At 45.6% G+C, this 19,260-nt stretch overlaps 1 protein-coding gene across 13 annotated transcripts in view; it reads right to left on the bottom strand.

The window, feature by feature from the left end:
- Positions 1 to 19,260, bottom strand: part of LOC116977489 — a 171,629-nt gene that overhangs the window by 83,971 nt on the left and 68,398 nt on the right. For 4 of the 13 annotated variants that reach the window (XM_033027952.1, XM_033027951.1, XM_033027947.1 and 1 more), the window contains 7 exons: positions 18,446 to 18,706; positions 17,591 to 17,845; positions 12,576 to 12,836; positions 9,212 to 9,472; positions 7,793 to 8,053; positions 7,243 to 7,503; positions 6,890 to 7,144 (listed from right to left, as the gene is read on the bottom strand). The exons of 2 other annotated variants lie outside the window; for them this stretch is intronic. In XM_033027952.1, the coding sequence (XP_032883843.1) occupies positions 6,890 to 7,144; positions 7,243 to 7,503; positions 7,793 to 8,053; positions 9,212 to 9,472; positions 12,576 to 12,836; positions 17,591 to 17,845; positions 18,446 to 18,706 (1,815 nt within the window). Of the gene's footprint in view, positions 1 to 6,148; positions 6,410 to 6,889; positions 7,145 to 7,242; positions 7,504 to 7,792; positions 8,054 to 9,211; positions 9,473 to 12,575; positions 12,837 to 17,590; positions 17,846 to 18,445; positions 18,707 to 19,260 lie in introns of all 13 variants that reach the window. 7 more of the 13 variants (XM_033027958.1, XM_033027948.1, XM_033027959.1 and 4 more) reach the window with 5 other exon arrangements.

Consider the following 19,260-nt stretch of genomic DNA (forward strand, 5'->3'; position numbering starts at 1 on the left):
TGTGAAGCTAGAGGAAGGAATGTAGGTAGAAGGGGAGGGGGGAAGGAGAGTAGTAGATGCGAGTCCAGGTAGGGAACAGAGGGAGGAGGGGTGGGGGGGGAGAAAAGGGGTCGGGGGAAGAAGGGGGAAGGCGGCTTGCAGTTACTTAATTAGGAAAAGGGGAGATGCAACGAGACCTGGGTGTCATGGTACACCAGTCATTGAAAGTAGGCATGTAGGTGCAGCAGGCAGTGAAGAAAGTTAATGGTATGTTAGCATTCATAGCAAAAGGATTTGAGTATAGGAGCAGAGAGGTTCTACTGCAGTTGCACAGGGTCTTGATGAAACCACACCTGGAGTATTGCGTACAGTTTTGGTCTCCTAATCTGAGGAAGGACATTCTTGCCATAGAGGGAGTACAGAGAAGGTTAACCAGACTGATTCCTGGGATGTCAGGAATTTCATATGAAGAAAGATTGGATAGACTTGGCTTGTACTCGCTAGAATTTAGAAGATTGAGGGGGGATCTTATAGAAACTTACAAAATTCTTAAGGGGTTGGACAAGTTAGATGCAGGAAGATTGTTCCCGATGTTGGGGAAGTCCAGAACAAGGGGGCCACAGTTTATCCTTAGGGGAAATCTTTTAGGACTGAGATGAGAAAAAAAGTTTTACACAGAGAGTGGTGAATCTCTGGAATTCTCTGCCACAGAAGGTAGTTGAGGCCAGTTCATTGGCTATATTTAAGAGGGAGTTAGATGTGGCCCTTGTGGCTAAAGGGATCAGGGAGTATGGAGAGAAGGCAGGTACAGGATACTGAGTTGGATGATCAGCCATGATCATATTGAATGGCGGTGCAGGCTTGAAGGGCCGAATGGCCTACTCCTGCACCTATTTTCTATGTTTCTATGTTTCTAGTGAAATTTGGATAATTCAATGTTCATATTGTTGGGTTGTAAACTATCCAAGTGGAATATGAGGTGATGCTCCTCCAGTTTGCATAAGGCCACACTCTGGTAATGGAGGAGACCCAGGACAGAAAAGTCAGTATGGGAATAGGAAGAGGTGTTAAAATGGTTAGCAAGCGGTAGATCCAGTAGGCCCTGGTGGACTGAACGCAAGTGTTATGCAAGACGGTCGCCGAGTCTACACTTCGTCTCACCGATGTACAGGAGGCCTCATCGGGAACACCGGATGCAGTAGATGAGGATGGAGGAAGTGAAACATTGGAAATACCTCGTCCGACTGTCTGGCCCTAATTATCACATTGCCTTCCAAACTCGAGTAAATCCTCGTCTCAGTGTGCATTGCGATGGGCCTCTTTCCACACTGTTTCTCTAAATTAAAAACGAAACTAAACTATTTGCTCTACCATTTGATTTTTTGACCCAGGGAAAAAGATTCTGGTTCTGGTGTCTACTCTATGCCTCTAATACTTCTATATACTTCAATGATGTCTCTCCGCACCTTCGGCCATCCAGAGAAAATGATCTAAGTCTGTCCAACTTCTCCCTCTAGCTAATACCCAGTAATCCAGGTCACATTCTAGTGAACCTCCTCTGCTCTTTTTCCAAAGCCACCAAGTCCTTCCTGTAATGGGGTTACCAGAACAGCATGCAATATTCCAAATGTGGCCTAACCAAGTCTTCTAATGCTGCATCATGACATCCTGACTCTTATTCACAATACCTCGACCTATGAAGGCAAGCATATCACATACCTTCTTTAGCGCTCTATGTACTTGTATGGCCATGTTCAATGAGCTATGGATTTGTGCCCCAAGATCATGGCCTCTTTTGCCCCTTCTAGGTGCCCTTCTAATTTTAAGGCCCGGTCTGATTCTACCTTTCTAAACCTTATATTTGCTTCCTTTTTCTTCTCCAAATGTTTTAAGTTTTGTTATTATACCTGCCCCAAATATTATCTCTGGCAGAGGGTTTCCACCACATCCCTTTGTTACCTCTCAGGTTCCTATTAAAATTTTGCCCTCTCACCTTGAACCTGTGCAACTTGTTCCTGTATGGGTGCAGCTAAGAAATAAAAAGGGGATGATCACCTTGTTGGGAGTGTACTACAGGCCTCCAAACAGTCAGAGTGGGAATTGGAGGAGCAAATATGCCAAGAGATTGTAGGCAGCTGTGAGGCAAATAAAGTAGTCATAGTGGGGGATTTTAACTTTCCCAATACAGAAGGGCGGCACGGTGGCGCAGAGGTAAAGTTGCTGCCTTACAGCTCTGGCAGGGCCACAGACCCGGGTTCAATCCCTACTATGGGCACTGTCTGTACAGAATTCGTACGTTCTCCCTGTGACTGCGTGGGTTTTCTCCGAGTTGTTCGGTTTCCTCCCACACACCAAAGACATACAGGTTTGTAGGCAAATTGGCTTGATATAAGTGTAAATTGTATCTAGTGTGTTAATGTGCGGGGATCGCTGGTTGGCATGGACTTCGGTGGGCCGAAGGGCCTGTTTCAAATGACAGAAACCATTTTTTCCACTGGAGCAGGAAAACCATTTCCTCCCATCAGAGTTTAAAAAAAAAGGTTTTATACCTGTTTCAGCTTCAAAGACGGAAGTGTTTACACTCTGACAGTAACTGTCCATCGCTGTCACAGTTAGTGAGTATGTTTGACTGCAGTGCAGGTCCATGAATTCACAGCTTGTCCCCGTTGTGTTACACAGTGAAATGTGTCCATCTTGTCCTTCTGCTGTTGTAATGTACCACATCGCCCCATCACTCTCCTCCCAGGCCACTGATGTACTCTTGGTGTCACAGTTCAGACTGGTGGAGATGCCCTCTGGTGCACAAGGTGCTGAAAAGTAGAGAAACAACAAACTGGCTGTTACAGTGCAAGGAATATACTTCACCTTGAATTCATTTTTACAGCTTCTTTCAAGGAATAAAGCACCATCACATATTTGACTGGTCGTCTGGATTTTTAAAACAGAGCATTTCAATATTGATACCCTCTGTTTACCGTATGCAGTTACAGTTTCAGCTTACATCTTAGAATTCTACTCATTCTGGTGACAGGAAAAATGACTTTAACTGGGACTATTTTTTAACTGTCCAACTTGCTAATTTTGCAAAGGTTACTACTTTTTTTAAATAACTCTCAACGACTTTTATAATCTCTAAATGAGCATGAATATCAAATTTCTATGCATTGTAGGGCACGCTTTCCTGGACCTACTCCATCTTCAAAAGATTGAAAATCTCTGCTCTTACAGTTACTCGAGTGCATTACTGAAGATAATATATGGAAGATGGGCCTCAGTAGAAAGCTGCTCTTATCCCAGAGCAAGAAGTGTCGATAGGAAGGGCCTTGAGGCCTGAAAATGAAATTCATTTTTGGTTCAACTCTCCATTTTCATTTATAGAGTTACTCACGCTATGAATACTGAACATGCCTGCTTCAATGAAAATACTTTGCGATCAAACAATTATTTTTTAAGCAGAACCCTTTTTCAAGCAATATCCCTACCTTACTTACTATGTCCAAGAGCAGAGTGCAATTCCACGCATCATCACACACACTTCCTATCATCCTTCCTTTTCAATGAATCTCCATCTCAGAAACATAGCTTGCAATGTTTATACATAATCCTACTCAGAACATATCGTGTGGCACAGTGGCACACACGGTTGAGCCGGAGACCTTGGTTCGATCCTGACCTCGGGTGCTGTCTATGTGGAGTTTGCACCTTCTCCTTGTGACTGCGTGGATTTCCCCTGGGTGCTCCGGTTTCCTCCCACATCCCAAAGACGTGCGGGTTAGGTAATTGGCACCTGTAAATTTCCCCTAGTGTTGAAGGAGTGCATGAGAATAGTGGGAGAACCTAGAATCAGTGTGAACAGGTGATCGGTGGTCAGCGTGAACTCAGTGGAACGAAGGGCCTGTTTCCATGCTGTATCTCTAAACTAAAGACTTTAGACATTCAGCGTAGAAACAGGCCCTTCGGCCCACCAAGTATGCGCTCATCAGCGATCACTCCGTACACTAACACTATCCCACACACTAGAGACAATTTTACAATTTTACCAAAGCCAATTAACTTACAAACCTTACAAGTCTTTGGAGTATGGTAGGAAACCGGAGCACATGTAGAAAACGTACAAACTCCGTACAGCTAGTATCAGTAGTCAGGATCAATCAGTCTCTGTGTTGCAGTCTACGGTGCTATAAGGCAGAACTCTACCACTTTGTCACTGTGCTGCCCTAAACTAAACATTGCACTTCAAAACTCATCACTCTCCATGAATTTCCGAGTCCATAACAGCTGCTATATAAATAATTCTGAATTCTCTGGGGTGGAACTCTCTCCAAGATAGACGTGAAGCTCACCGTTTGACCTGTTTTTACAAAATGTTAAATGGTCAGCTTGACATAGATTACAAGACCTACACCAAACCCAAACCAATTAGGAGCAGACGAGGGCATTCGATCCAATTTGTGATCCCAGCTACAAAGACAGATGTGTACAGCAATTCGTTCTTCCCCCGCACAATTAAAGCATGGAATAATCTCCACCCAACTATAGTTACCCAACCAGATGCAACTAAATTTAAAGTAGCTCTTTGTTCCTAATAACCCTCCCTTCACCACCTCCAGTTTAAATTCCATTTGGAATATTTTGGAGGACCAAGAAACCAAGAACCAATTCCTCGCATGATCTCACTCCGTCCTACTTCAGAAAACACTTCTTGTTTACCGTTTCTTATTTCTATACTGCATAATGGGCCTGTCCCACTTAGGTGTTTTGTTCGGTGACTGACGGCGACCGGTCGTAGCAGGTCACCGAAAAACTGGCGACTGGACCCCCCCCTACGACAATGTCTACGACAACCTACCACCTAGTCAACGTCAAGCTACCGCAAGCTACCGACAACTGGCGACCCATTAGGACGTCCACCTACGACAACCTACATCCACCAGCACAAGCTATGACAAGGTAAGACAATTCAGTGGCCGGTACCTGTCGCTGGTTGACGTAGGTCAGCACCGAAGTCAGCACCGGCAACAACCTACATCATCCTGGCGACAACATACGACAGCACCTACGTCAGGAAAAGTCAAGCTACGCTCATTGGCGTCAACGGTCGCCGACTGTCGCCAAAAGGTTTTGAACATTTCAAAATCCAGCGGTGACCAGAAAAACGCTACGATTCTTTGGGCGACTGAAGAGACAACTCACGACCATACAGGCGACACCCCGGTGACCATGTGGCGACAGCCTAGTTGCCTGTAGTGGCCTAAAAAAGTTGCGTAAGTGGGACAGGGGCATAAGGCACATTTCTTGTTCTTTATCGCAGATCACCGTCACTGTCTTCAGGAAGTGTACAAGATGGCGTCTAAAACGTGGCGACTCTTGTGTACTCAGCGTGGTCTACTACCCTACACTCTCCTACTTAGTATGATTGAGCCCATTGTACAATAGGATTGGCACTGAAATGTATGCAAAAAAAATTTCACTTTACCTACGTACACGTGATAATAGAGTACCATTGAACTATTGAGCATCAGTCTTGGAGGGGAGGATGCTCCTAAAACTGCAGAACATCCTCGCCATGACACACTGGTCAACCTGAGGAGTACCTTCAGCAACAGACTGGTTCAACCAAGATACATCCCCAATCCTTTCCACTCGTCACTTTAATTTCATGTTTCATGTATTTTGTGTTTTTATGACTGTTGGCAGATCAATTTCCCTCCTGGGATAATTAAAGTTCCATCGTATTGTAGCGTGTCGTTGTATATTTCTGCATTCCTTTCTCCCTCACAGCCATTTGCGCATCTTTGCAGCACCAGCTTCTTCTTCTACACTGTCTTTAGTGACAGTGGCTTCAGCCAACAAGGAACTGATGTGGAGATCACTTTTGAAATTACTTTAACCAGCGACTTCCCTGAAATTCTGCATCTTATAAATTGCCTTCAGTCAGGACTTCTCCCAATTGCTATCAAATATCCATGTTCCCTCCTCCAAAACAAATTTTGGATAATCTATAATAGATTGTTAAACTAAATATGCATACAGATAAAGTTACCATTGGGGACACAATGTGGAGATGCTGGAGTTTTGAGCAAAAAACAAACTCAGTCCCTCAACTTTGCTCAAATTATGTTTAAAAATACAACGTGTTAAATAAGTCTGTTCTGCACAAGAGACCTACCCGTGTTCAATACAATCTGGGAGCTTTGTGAGTTGTCACATTCACCGTCCAGTGCTGTCAGAGTTACATTATACACCTGTCCACAGTGTAGGCTGGGTATTTGACATTCTGTATTCACTGTCTCACAGGCAGTCACATGCCCATTGCTTCCTTCTGCTGTGGTGGAGTAAGACACGGCACCTTTAGTGTGGCTCCACAGCACAGAGGCATCGTTCGTGTCACAGTCCAACTGGACATCGAGATTCTGTGGGATGCACGAAACTGAAAAAAAGGAAAAAGAATGGATGAAGATCATTTGTACATAAGTGCGGGGCAGGCTTCTTTGGCAAACTGGTCTTTTCCTGGACTTCATAGGACCATTTGTACATAGGTATACAGTTATGAAATTGTGGAATTCTCTGCCACAGAAGGCAGTGGAGGCCAATTCACTGGATGTTTTCAAGAGAGATTTAGCTCTTAGGGCTAACGGAATCAAGAGATATGGGGAGAAGGCAGGAACGGGGTACTGATTTTGGATGATCAGCCATGATCATATTGAATGGCGGTGCTGGCTCGAAGGGCCGAATGGCCTACCCGTTTCTATGTTTCTCTGTTTCTACATTTCTATCGCTGTAGAGAACTAATGGAGTGGTTTATATAACTCAAATCTTTAAAGGTATTTTCAGGTGAAGAATATTTTAGAAAGTGCAGAATTCAGGCTGATGGAGAAATTAATGATTCAGGAAACACCTCAGCATTTACCTGTTCTCCTTGTGATGGAAGGACTTTCAGCACTGTCACATGTGTCATCAATTGCAAAAACTGAGAGGGTGTAGGTCTCTCCACAGTACAGGTCGGTGATATCACACAGTGTATCATTGGCACTGCATTGTTGCACGTTGCTCCCTTCTGCAGTAGCCATGTATGATATTGCACCTTCACTGAACTCCCAGGAGACCGACATATGTCCAGCATCACAGTCCATGTGAGCGTCAACATTCTGGGGCACACACGGTACTGCAACGAGAACATTCATAAGTATAGGCTGAGGATCCATCAAAGGCAACTCTCCAAATAATGTATAGATATGATTCTATATACTTCACATGAATTACCTGTTTTAACTGTTAAAGCAGAGCTTTGTGAGCTGTTACACTCCATGCGGATTGCCTCTACAGTTATATAGTAGTTCAGTCCACAGTGCACATCAGAGACCTCACATTCAGTGCCTGTTGTATTGCAGGAGGCCCAATGGCCATTGATTCCTTGTGCTGTTACATGGTATGACTCTGAACCGTTGCTGGGATCCCAAAACACTGAGATGGTGTTATTTTCACAGTTGATGTGAGCGACCACATACTGTGGGATACAAGGTTCTGCCGAATGTGAAATTGAAAAAAATTGGAATTTTTAACCTTATTTGAAACTAATGGTACAACAATGTCTGAAAAACATTGATTATATAAATATTATGGAATGAAATGACATGAAAAGAGCCACTCAAGATGGTTAACATCTGACAAGACTAACTGATGGAATAATGATTTTGTATCAAAGATTTAATGCACAGCTCTCCATTTTTAAATGCTTTACCATATCAATTTATGCCTATTTGTTTGTGATTCTATTTTGCTTATTTTCATAGAAGGATAACCATGATTTCACCTGCTTGAATTTCAAAAGCTGGGCTTGGTAAACTGGTGCATTTCTCGTCCATTGCTAACACAGTTATACTGTACATCTGGCCACATGGGAGGCCCAGGATCTCACAGTTTGCCGCTGTTGCATTGCATGAGTATCTGTCTCCTTCCATTCCTTCTGCAATGGCCGTGTAGAACATTGCACCTTCACTCTGCTCCCACCACACTGATGTTGTGCGTGCTGTACAGTCCAAATGAGCACTTACATTCTGGGGACTGCAGGGAGCTGAAGGTATGGGACAAACAGGCCAGTCAAAGTCACATTCTTAGTTCCATTGAAGTATATACAGTACATGAAAAAAAGGTTAGTTCATTACGCTTTGTTTTTCTCTTTCATGAATGGGCTTTTGTGTCGAAGTGTGTGATGTGAAATATTTATGATCTTATCTGGTTATTCTTGTGAACAATCGTTGATTTCAAGGAAGTCCCGCTTGGAATGATGATGATTGTATTAATGTCAGCAGGCCTAGTACACTTCATATTTATTTATATTATATTTATTTATAGGGGCAGGCCTGAGAGTCTATTGGTCTTTTCCTGGACTTCTTTATGTGGTGTGGTGTAAGTGATTTTTCAGATGGACTTTACTAAGGTGTCGCAGAGACATGTTTGAAGTCAAATAGGCAAATGTTGAAGAGAAAATGTTGCAAAATGGATAGATTGGTGGTAGGGAGACATAAATCTAATCATTGGTGTACATATGTAGGAAGGAACTGCAGATCCTTGTTTAAACCGAAGATAGACACAAAAAGCTGGAGTAACTCAGTGGGTCAGGCAGCAACTCTGGAGAAAAGGAATTGGTGCAGTTTCGGGTCGAGACTCATCCTCAGGCTGAGAGTCATGTTTCGTTTATCATCGTTACTTTTTTGCATATCTTTTATTACTTTGTTCTATATCTCTATACATCACCGTCTATATCTCTTGTTTCCCTTTCCCCCGGCTCTCAGCCTGAAGAAGGGTCTTGGCCCGAAACGCCACCCATTCCTTCTCTCCAGAGATGCTGCCTGTCCCGCTGAGTTACTCCAGCATTTTGTGACCATCTTCATTAATGTACTTGTTGTTTGCAATTGTGAAGAGTCGGCAGTGACTCACTTTCGGTGTCTATGTGGAGACTTTCAATGTCTATTATGGTTAGCAACTGTGCTGAAATGTTGACTGATGTGGATTGCAAGACAATGTAGAGGTCAATGGATGTCAAATTTAATGTACAATGCATAGGTGTGAGATATTACATTTCTAGGAAAAGATAATAATTAAGAATACAGCATTAACAGTTTAGTTCAGAGATACCGCGCGGATACAGGCCCTTCGGCCCACCGAATCTTGCTGCAATTTTCTAATGAGAATATGCAACATCAGTCAATAAAACGATAGTAGATGTTACCTGTTTGGATTTCAACTGTGGGACTCACAGAATGGTTACACGCGCTATCAGATGCCACAACATACACGTGATATAACTGGCCGCAGAGTAACGTGCGAGTTCTACAAGATGATTCTGATGTGCTGCACAGTATGTTGTTCCCATCAGTTCCTTCTACCACAGCACCATACCACAGAGCTCCTTTGCTATGGTCCCACAGTACCAGGGCCGTATTGAGGGCACAGTCAAGCTGCACTTTGACATTCTGCGGGTCGCAAGGCACTGAAAATAAAATTAAAAATTAAATAGATGTAAGACAATATGATATACCATCAGCAAAACACAACATGCTGGAGGGACAGCAAGTCAGGCAGCATCTTTGAAGGGTAGACACAAAATGCTGGAGTAATTCCATGGGACAGGCAGCAGCTCTGGATAGAAGGAATGGGTGACGTTTCGGGTCGAGAGCCTTCCTCAGATCTTCTATCCATAGACGCTGCCTGTCCCGCTGAGTTATTCCAGCATTTTGTCTCTATCTTCAGTGTAAACGAGCATCTGCAGTTCCTTCCTCCACACAGCATCTTTGGAGGGAAAGGACATGCAACAAGGGATCCCATCTCCGGACTGATTATAATAGGGAGGAGAAAGTTGGAAAAGAGAGGTGGGGATGGGACGAAGAACAGAGAGCTATGGTGAGCAGTGCAGCTGGGAGTGTTCCTGGTGAGTGGGGGCAAGCCCTCCAGTAGCCCCCCTGCTCTAACCATTGTAACTTTCTCCACCCATCTGCCTATCAAACCCCTCTCACATAGAGATACAGCGTGGAAATAGGCCCTTTGGCCCACCGAGTTCACACCGACCAACGCTCCCCACACATTAACATTACCCTACACGCACCAGGGACAATTTTACATTTACACCAAGCCAATTAACCTCCAAACCTGTACGCCTTTGGAGTGTGGGAGGATCTCAGAGAAAATCCATGCAGGTCACAGGAAGAACGTACAAACTCGGTACAAACAGCACCCATGGTCAGGATCGAACCCGGGACTCTGGCGCTGTAAGGCAGTTGCTCTACCACTATGTCACCATGCTGCCTACTTGTATCCACCTATCACTTGCCACTTTTTTTCCCACCCTCACCTCCTTTTTACATGTTTCTCCTCCCTACTACATTCAGTCTGAAGAAGGGTCCTGACCCCAAAACGTTGCCTGTCCATTCTCTCCACAGATGCTGCCTGACCCACTGAGATCTTCCAGCACTTTGTGTTTTGCTCAGAATTCTAATATCTGTAGTTCCTTGTGTCTTCTGATCGACCATAAGAGGCATAAAGGTCTTAGAGTCGTACCACATGGAAACAGGCCCTTCGGCTGAACTCATCCATGTGGATTTGCCTATTTAAGCCAGTGCTATTTGGCCACATATAGGCCATATTTCTCTACATATTTCCTATCAATGTACCCAAGTGCCTTTTAAATGTTGTCATTCTATGTACCTGAATCACCTCATCTGGCAGCTCGTTCCATATATCTACCACCCTGTCAGTTCAAATAACTATCAGCTCTATCTATGAATTTGTCAAACAACCAATAATTAAAGCCTAACAAGATCAGTCTTAAGAAGGGTCTCAACCCAAAACGTCACCCATTCCTTCTCTCCAGAGATGTTGCCTGTCCCGTTAAGTTACTCCAGCATTTTATGTCTATCTTCGATTTAAACCAGCATCTGCAGTTCTTCCCTACACAATAATAAAAGCAAGTCATTCCGAAAACAGAGTAAAACATTCAAAAAAATAAGACTTAAGGGTTGAAGTGTGTGCATCATTCATTAGTTGCTGGCACTGAATATATCAAAATATCTTTAGTTATTTACAATTAGCACCCACTAAGCAATTTTATCTATTCTCATTTATTATTTTTCATATTCATTATTGCAGACGTTATGTAGAATTTTACATGATTTTCTATGTCGTTGATCTAAATAAATTGATGCACAAATTTCCTATGACGCTCTTTTCCCCACGTGAGATCATATGGAGCAGGCAAATTGATTACTGGTTCAGCCCCACCATTGGTACAATGGTGTAAGTACATGAAATAATACAGGCTGTGTAGGGAGGAACTGCAGATGGTGTGTTAGCATTCATAGCAAAAGGATTTGAGTATAGGAGCAGGGAGGTTCTACTACAGTTGTACAGGGTCTTGGTGAGACCACACCTGGAGTATTGAAATATTGAAATAATTTGAAATAATTTAATTGCCATACAACCAAGGTCGGTGGTATTTGGGTTGCGTACAGTTTTGGTTTCCTAATCTGAGGAAAGACATTCTTGCCATAGAGGGAGTACAGAGAAGGTTCACCAGACTGATTCCTGGGATATCAGGACTTTCATATGAAGAAAGACTGGATAGACTCGGCTTGTACTCGCTAGAATTTAGAAGATTGAGGGGGGATCTTATAGAAACGTACAAAATTCTTAAGGGGTTGGACAGGCTAGATGCACGAAGATTGTTCTCGATGTTGGGGAAGTCCAGAACAAGGGGTCACAGTTTAAGGATAAGTGGGAAATCTTTTAGGACCGAAATGAGAAAAACATTTTTCACACAGAGAGTGGTGAATCTGTGGAATTCTCTGCCACAGAAGGTAGTTGAGGCCAGTTTATTGGCTATATTTAAGAGGGAGTTAGATGTGGCCCTTGTGGCTAAAGGGATCAGGAGGTATGGAGAGAAAGCAGGTACAGGATACTGAGTTGGATGATCAGCCATGATCATATTGAATCCTTTTTTTCCAATTAAAATTTCATTTAAAGTGTCTTCTGCTCTTCCCAGCGATCCCCACAGCCATCTTCAAGAATTTGGGAATAGTGTGCCAAGTAATATTTTGAAAATGTCATTAGTTTAGAACACCAAACATTTCATTCTCTGCACCAGAGAGAACATTAAGAGAGTACATTAAGGGTGTTGGAAAATATTTTCCTACTTTTGAGAGACCAGACAAAAGCTATCAAAATACAGAGGGATTACAGCTGTGAAATCAGCCATGATTGAGTGGTGGAGTTGACTTGATGGGCTGGATGGACTAATTCTGCTCCTCCCACTGATGATATCATGACTGAAAATTCAACAAATTAACTTTGAGACACCTTCCACAAAAGCACAATAAACAGATAACTTGAAACATTTACTATTAGATGTAGCCTGTGAAATATAGGACTTTGTGTAAGGGTCTCGACCTGTACGTCACCCATTCCTTCTCTCCAGAGACGTTAGATTCATATAAATACATGGTGTTACTTAGAAAATATAAACAGGTATAATTACTTTTACTATCCAGCACATATGTACACTATTTCCATGTTAGATGCTATTTAAAGATTAATTGCATTACCAGTTTGAATTTGTATAGAAGTACTTGAAATTCCGTGCCGTCTGTAGCTCAAGGTTGTTACGATTATGTTGTAGGATTGTCCGCAGTGTAAATCCAGCATTTCATAGCGTGTCTCTGTTGTATTATGCAAGTGTGTGTGCCCATCACTTCCTTCAGCAGTTACATCGTATGAGATCGCCCCATCAGTCCTTCCCCAAGATACCACCACTCTGTTGGAATCACAGTCCACGTTGGCAATGATTTCATCTGGGGCACAAGATGCTGTAGAATACAAAGGCTGACATTCAAATCCATGAGGTTCATGCTAAAAATTCTTATGAAAAAATGGCTTTACCAATGTGAATCAAAATAACCTGCAGTTCAGATTGATGTCATGTGTACGGAGGTACAGTGAAAAGCTTTTCTTGCGTGCTATCCAGTCAGCAGAAAGACAATACGTGATTACAATCGAGCCATACAGTGTATTTACAGTATATTACAGTTTTTTTATAGTAGAGGAGAAGGGAATAACTTTTAGTGCAAGCAAAGTCCGATCAAGGAATGTCTGAGGTACCAAATGTGTGTGAATGTGTTAGTGATTGGTGGTGGTCGGAGGGGCCGTAGGCGCAGATTGGCAGCCACGCTTCCGTCAGTCTGCCCTAGGGCAGCTGTGGCTACAGAAGTAGCTTACCACCACCGAGTGTGACTGAGGAGTGAATGAATAATGCGATGTAAAGCGCCTTGAGTATTAGAAAGGCGCTATATAATAATAATTATTATTACCTTGATAAATCTGCCACCTTTATCTTCTGAATGGTGCATAGTCAAACAAGTTATTGTGCAATTACTTGAGCAAACGACAACAATGGACTCTGGGACATCATGGTCTAAACCCAGTGTATCTCCACCTCCAAGTACTTTTTATATGAACACTTCAACAAATAGTAGCACATTGATTCTGTTACCAGATGAAAGGTTTCTAAGCTTGTATTAATGATAAGAGACATGCCTTTGAATCACAACATGGCACACATGAATGCAAATGAATCAATGAAAAGATCTAGAATTAATAAGCTGCCATTATGAGGTGTTATTAGAGATATTTAGAATAGAGAAAAAACATCTAGTTCACCAACACTTTTTCAGGAAGGAAATCTGTTTTCTTTATGCAGTCAGGCCTGTATTTGACATCAAGCCAAGAGTTCGGCAGACCATATTAGAGTGTGAATTGGCTCAGGGGACTCGGATATTATGGCCATAACAGAAACATTGCTGAGAGCAGGGCAGGGTTGGCATGGTGGCGCAGCGGTAGTTGCCGCCTTATAGCGCTGGAAACCCGGGTTCCTGACTACGGGCGCTGTCTGTGCGTTCTCCCCGTGACCAGGTAGGTTTTCTTTGAGATCTTCATGTACCTCCCAAACTCCAAAGATGTACAGGTTTGTAGGTCAATTGGTCAAATTGTCCTTCGTGTGTGTAGGAATGTGTGAATATGCGGGGATCGCTGGCCGGTGCGGACCCGGTGGGCCGAAGGGCCTATTTTTGCACTGTGTCTCTAAACTAAACTAAACTAGACTGGAAGCTCAAAGTTCCAGGATACAAATGCTGCAGACGTCACAGTAATAAATGTCATAGAGGGTAAGGGAGGTTGGGGGAGAGTTGGGAGGGGTGTGGAGTGCTTGATATCTTTTTTCATAAGGAGAATATAACCAGAGTGCTTACAGAGGATATTCTTGGAGGATCATCCACTGAGGCTATATGGGTAGAACGGGAAGGGAATGATCATTTTGATTATAAGCCCCCAAATAGTCGGTGGGAATTAGAGAAGCAAACGTGCAGAAACGTTGCACACAGCTGTGAACATTGTAGGCTCATTTTACCCTGAGATTTTAGCTTTGATTGAAATTGTTTGAAAGTTGGTTGAAAGACACATCATGGAAACAGGCCCTTCGGCCCACCAAGTCCGTGCTGGCCATCGATCATCCACTCACACTTTCGTATCCACAACACACTAGGGGCAATTAATCGGCGAAACAGTGGAGACCCATGTGGTCACAGGGAGAACGTGCAAACTCCACACACATATAGCACCTGAGGTCAGCATCGATTTTGTAACACGTCAGGCTTTATTTACAGCATTTAGATTTCTAGTCACAGTTAAAAAGATCGCTTTTTAACCGGTCCAATCATGTGGAAAGCTAATATTCGTGTCAGGGGCAATATTAAAATAAAATGCAAAAACGTTTGATGGCCGGCAGGTGGAGACGTGCCACCTCACTGGCCCATAGTGTTTGCTTCATGATGGCCAGTGAGGATGTGCTCGATCACACTAGCGCTCCCTCCCTCGGGGCACTGTGGGACAAGCTGACCGCTTCCTCCAGTCCACCACCTCTCTGTCCCTTCCACCGCTCCCCGTACCACCGCCGCACTGTCCACTCCACCGCTCCCCATTCCACCGCCGCACTGTCCACTCCACCGCTCCCCATTCCACCGCCGCACTGTCCACTCCACCGCTCCCCGTTCCACCGCCGCACTGTCCGCTCCACCGCTCCCCATTCCACCGCCGCACTGTCCCCTCCACCGCTCCCCAGTCCACCGCCGCACTGTCCACTCCACTGCTCCCCGTACCACCGCCGCACTGTCCACTCCACCGCTCCCCGTTACACCGCCGCACTGTCCACTCCACCGCTCCCCATTCCACCGCCGCACTGTCCACTCCACCGCTCCCCGTTACACCGCCGCACTGTCCACTCCACCGCTCCCCATTCCATCGCCGCACTATCCACTCCACCGCTCCCCCTTTCCACCGCCGCACTGTCCACTCCACCGCTCCCCGTTACACCGCCGCACTGTCCACTCCACCGCTCCCCATTCCACCGCCGCACTGTCCACTCCACCGCTCCCCGTACCGCCGCCGCACTGTCCACTCCACCGCTCCCCATTCCACCGCCGCACTGTCCACTCCACCGCTCCCCGTACCACCGCCGCACTGTCCACTCCACCGCTCCCCGTACCACCGCCGCACTGTCCACTCCACCGCTCCCCATTCCACCGCCGCACTGTCCACTCCACTGCTCCCCGTTACACCGCCGCACTGTCCACTCCACCGCTCCCCGTACCACCACCACACTGTCCACTCCACCGCTCCCCGTTACACCGCCGCACTGTCCACTCCACCGCTCCCCGTACCACCACCACACTGTCCACTCCACCGCCGCACTGTCCACTCCACCGCTCCCCATTCCACCGCCGCACTGTCCACCCCACCGCTCCCCGTTACACCGCCGCACTGTCCACTCCACCGCTCCCCATTCCACCGCCGCACTGTCCAATCCACCGCTCCCCATACCACCGCCACACTGTCCACTCCACCGCTCCCCATTCCACCGCCGCTTTGTCCACTCCACCGCTCCCCGTACCACCACCGCACTGTCCAATCCATCGCTCCCTGTTCCACCGCCGCACTGTCCACTCCACCGCTCCCCGTACCACCGCCGCACTGTCCAATCCACCGCTCCCCATTCCACCACCACACTGTCTAATCCACCACTCCCCTTTCCACCGCCGCACTGTCCAATCCACCGCTCCCCGTTACACCGCCGCACTGTCCACTCCACCGCTCCCCGTTCCAGGGCCGCACTGTCTAATCCACCACTCCCCTTTCCACCGCCGCACTGTCTAATCCACCACTCCCCTTTCCACCGCCGCACTGTCCAATCCACCGCTCCCCGTTCCACCGCCGCATGGTCCACTCCACCGCTCGCATTTCCACCGCCACCTCACCGCCCTTCCCCACGGTCGCCAACATCTTCCACCTCGTGGTGCTCAGTCCTGGCGAGTCAGCTGGCAATCGCTCACCACTCTCTCCCTCCTCCTCCTCGCTTGCCTTCCCAGCCTCACGCCCAAACGGGAAGAGAGCGAGCCGGGGATCGCTTTTATTTCTATGACTTGGAGCCAATGCCATCTTTCAGTTTCTCACTTTTATTAAACCCTCAGATCAAGGCAATGCCCGCTCACCCTGCCTCTCCACAGTGCTGGGTCCCAACCTATCGGATGCAAATGGCAGTAGCAAACTGCACGGAAATGCAGCTTTAAGAATTGTTTAAGTAAGCGCGTGTTTACGTAAATCGGGTATTGTGTAAATCAGGGAGAGCCTCCACAACAAAAGTGTCCCAACCAAAGCTGCAACATGACTTCCTAAAGGGGCTGTCCCACTGCGGCGACCTAATCTGCGAGTTTAGACAAGTTTGCCCTCGACTCAAACGCGCAGCATGGTCGACACATGGTCCTAGGTGGTCCTATGAGGTCACTGGAAATCTCCTCAGCTAGGTCGTGGAAAGATTTTCAGCATGATGAAAATTCTTCTGCGAGTAATATTTGGTTGGCATGGTTCTTTTTGACTCGTAGTGCAGTGGAGTGGGGTTGCTATTTAGTTACAGGCAGTAGAGGGCAGCCGTAGGCAATCTCCTTCACTGACCGGGCATTTTGATTGGGTCATTGGCATTTTCAGGACCAAGGGAAACCCGCCCGGTAGGTAAAATACCCGCTAAACTTTATTATACTTCTTAAAAGTGTCTCCACTCCTTCTCTCCCACTTCTCTCTCTCCTTCCACCCCCCTCCGTGCTCTCCGAAGGTCTTACTATGCAACCATCTTTTACCTTCCTCTTCATCGCAGGTGTGAATTTCAGACAGCGCTCCCCCGCTTTCCCTGGCCCCCGCGTTTGCAATGTGTTTGTGTGTGCGGTCGGTCGATCCAGCTCGCGGTTTCAACGCGGACGGTCGATCCAGCTCGAGGTTTTCCAGGCGAGTGCCCTCGAGCTTGAAGGCCGAAGACACTCTTCTTAACTCGCGGATTAGGTCGCCCGCAGTGGGACAGCCCCTTTACTCACACTCATTCTCCCAACCGATGATTGCCGATACACATTACCCTTACTGGCGATCTTATTAATGAATGAAAAACATCAAATTCTGAAATGCATTATGACGTACTAAGGTGGTCAAAAATCATATGTAGAGCGAAACCCTCTTTGTGTGTTACCTGTGTAAATTTCATAACTGGAGCCTTGGAGACTGCTGCAGGTTTCACCAAATGCGAGGACGGAGATGCTGTACGTTTGGCTGCAGTGAAGATCTGGGATTAGACAGTTTGTGTCGGACGTGGTACAAGTGGCCGTGTGTCCATCGCTGCCCTCTGCTGTTGCAGTGTACCACACTGTGAGATTACTCAGCTCCCATGTTACAGAAGCAGTGACGGCAGCACTATCAGCATGTACGTTCTGAGGGGGACAAGGAGCTTTTTGGAAGGAAGATAAGTGGATCATTTGTTAATGATAACATTACAGTTTCCATCGTTTCCTTCAAAGTGAAAATCAGAACACAGCCAAACATAAAAGAGACCACAAGAATCTCTGCTACAATCAGACACACTGGAATTAACAGGGACCATAATTTCTGAATTTGTTTTTAAAATTCAAGCGAGATAATGTCACAGCAAGATTAGCACGGTATCAGGGGTTATAGGGAGAAGGCCGGAGAATGGGTTAGGACGGAGAGGTAGATCAGACACGATTGAATGGCGGAGTAGACTTAATGGGCTGAATGGCCGAATTTTGCTCCTATCACTTATGATCTTATGAAGCGGAAAGACGGAGGAACCATCTCTCTGCAAATAGAAATTTATAGTGACCATCATAAGATGTCAGAAATAGCATGGAAACTTAGAAATCAGTGCATTCAAATTCTTTGCTAAATGAGATCAACATGAAGGCCAAAACATGGATTAAAAACTTTAAATTCCAACTGTGGCTTTCTTTGATTACAATTCTCAGGAAAGGAACCATTACAGCATAAGCATCACATTTCTCACACCTCACAAACATCTTAGGAATCTTACCTGTTTCAGTTTCAAAAACGGAAGTGTTTACACTCTGACAGTAACTGTCCATTGCTGTTACAGTTAGTGAGTACGTTTGACTGCAGTGCAGGTCCATGAAATCACAGCTTGTCCCCGTTGTGTTACACAGTGAAATGTGTCCATCTTGTCCTTCTGCTGTTGTAATGTACCACATCGCCCCATCACTCTCCTCCCAGGCCACTGATGTGCTCCTGGTGTCACAGTTCAGGCTGGTGGAGATGTCCTCTGGTGCACAAGGTGCTGCAAAGTATGTGAAGCACAAACTGAATGTGACCAAGCAAGAAATTAGAATGACCATCATAAGATGCAAGTCCTGTTGCATTGTCAATGTAGGACTGTTTACCCTGCAGCGTAGGAAGCTGGGGAGTAACCTTGAAGAAGTTTATGAAATCAGCAGTAAGAAGTAACTGCAGATGCTGGTTTCCACCGAAGATGGACACAAAATGCTGGAGTAACTCAGCGGGGCAGACAGCATCTCTGGGGAGAAGGAATGGGTGACGTTTCGGGTCGAGATCCTTCTTCAGACTGTAAATCATGAGGTGGATAGATCAGCTGATTCTTGTCCCCAGGGGAGGTGAGGTTAAAACTAGAAGGAATAGATTGAGAATGAGAGGGTAAAGATAAAACGGTGAGAAAAAACTTTGTTGTGAATTTATGGAATTCTCTGCCAAATCACTGGATGGATTTAAGAGAGAGTTAGATAGAGCTCTAGGGACTAGTGGAGTCAAGGGATATGGGGAGAAGGCAGGCACGGGTTATTGATAGGGGACGATCAGCCAAGATCACAATGAATG

The sequence above is a fragment of the Amblyraja radiata genome, chromosome 10 (assembly GCF_010909765.2).
Source record: "Amblyraja radiata isolate CabotCenter1 chromosome 10, sAmbRad1.1.pri, whole genome shotgun sequence".
Taxonomy (NCBI): domain Eukaryota; kingdom Metazoa; phylum Chordata; class Chondrichthyes; order Rajiformes; family Rajidae; genus Amblyraja; species Amblyraja radiata.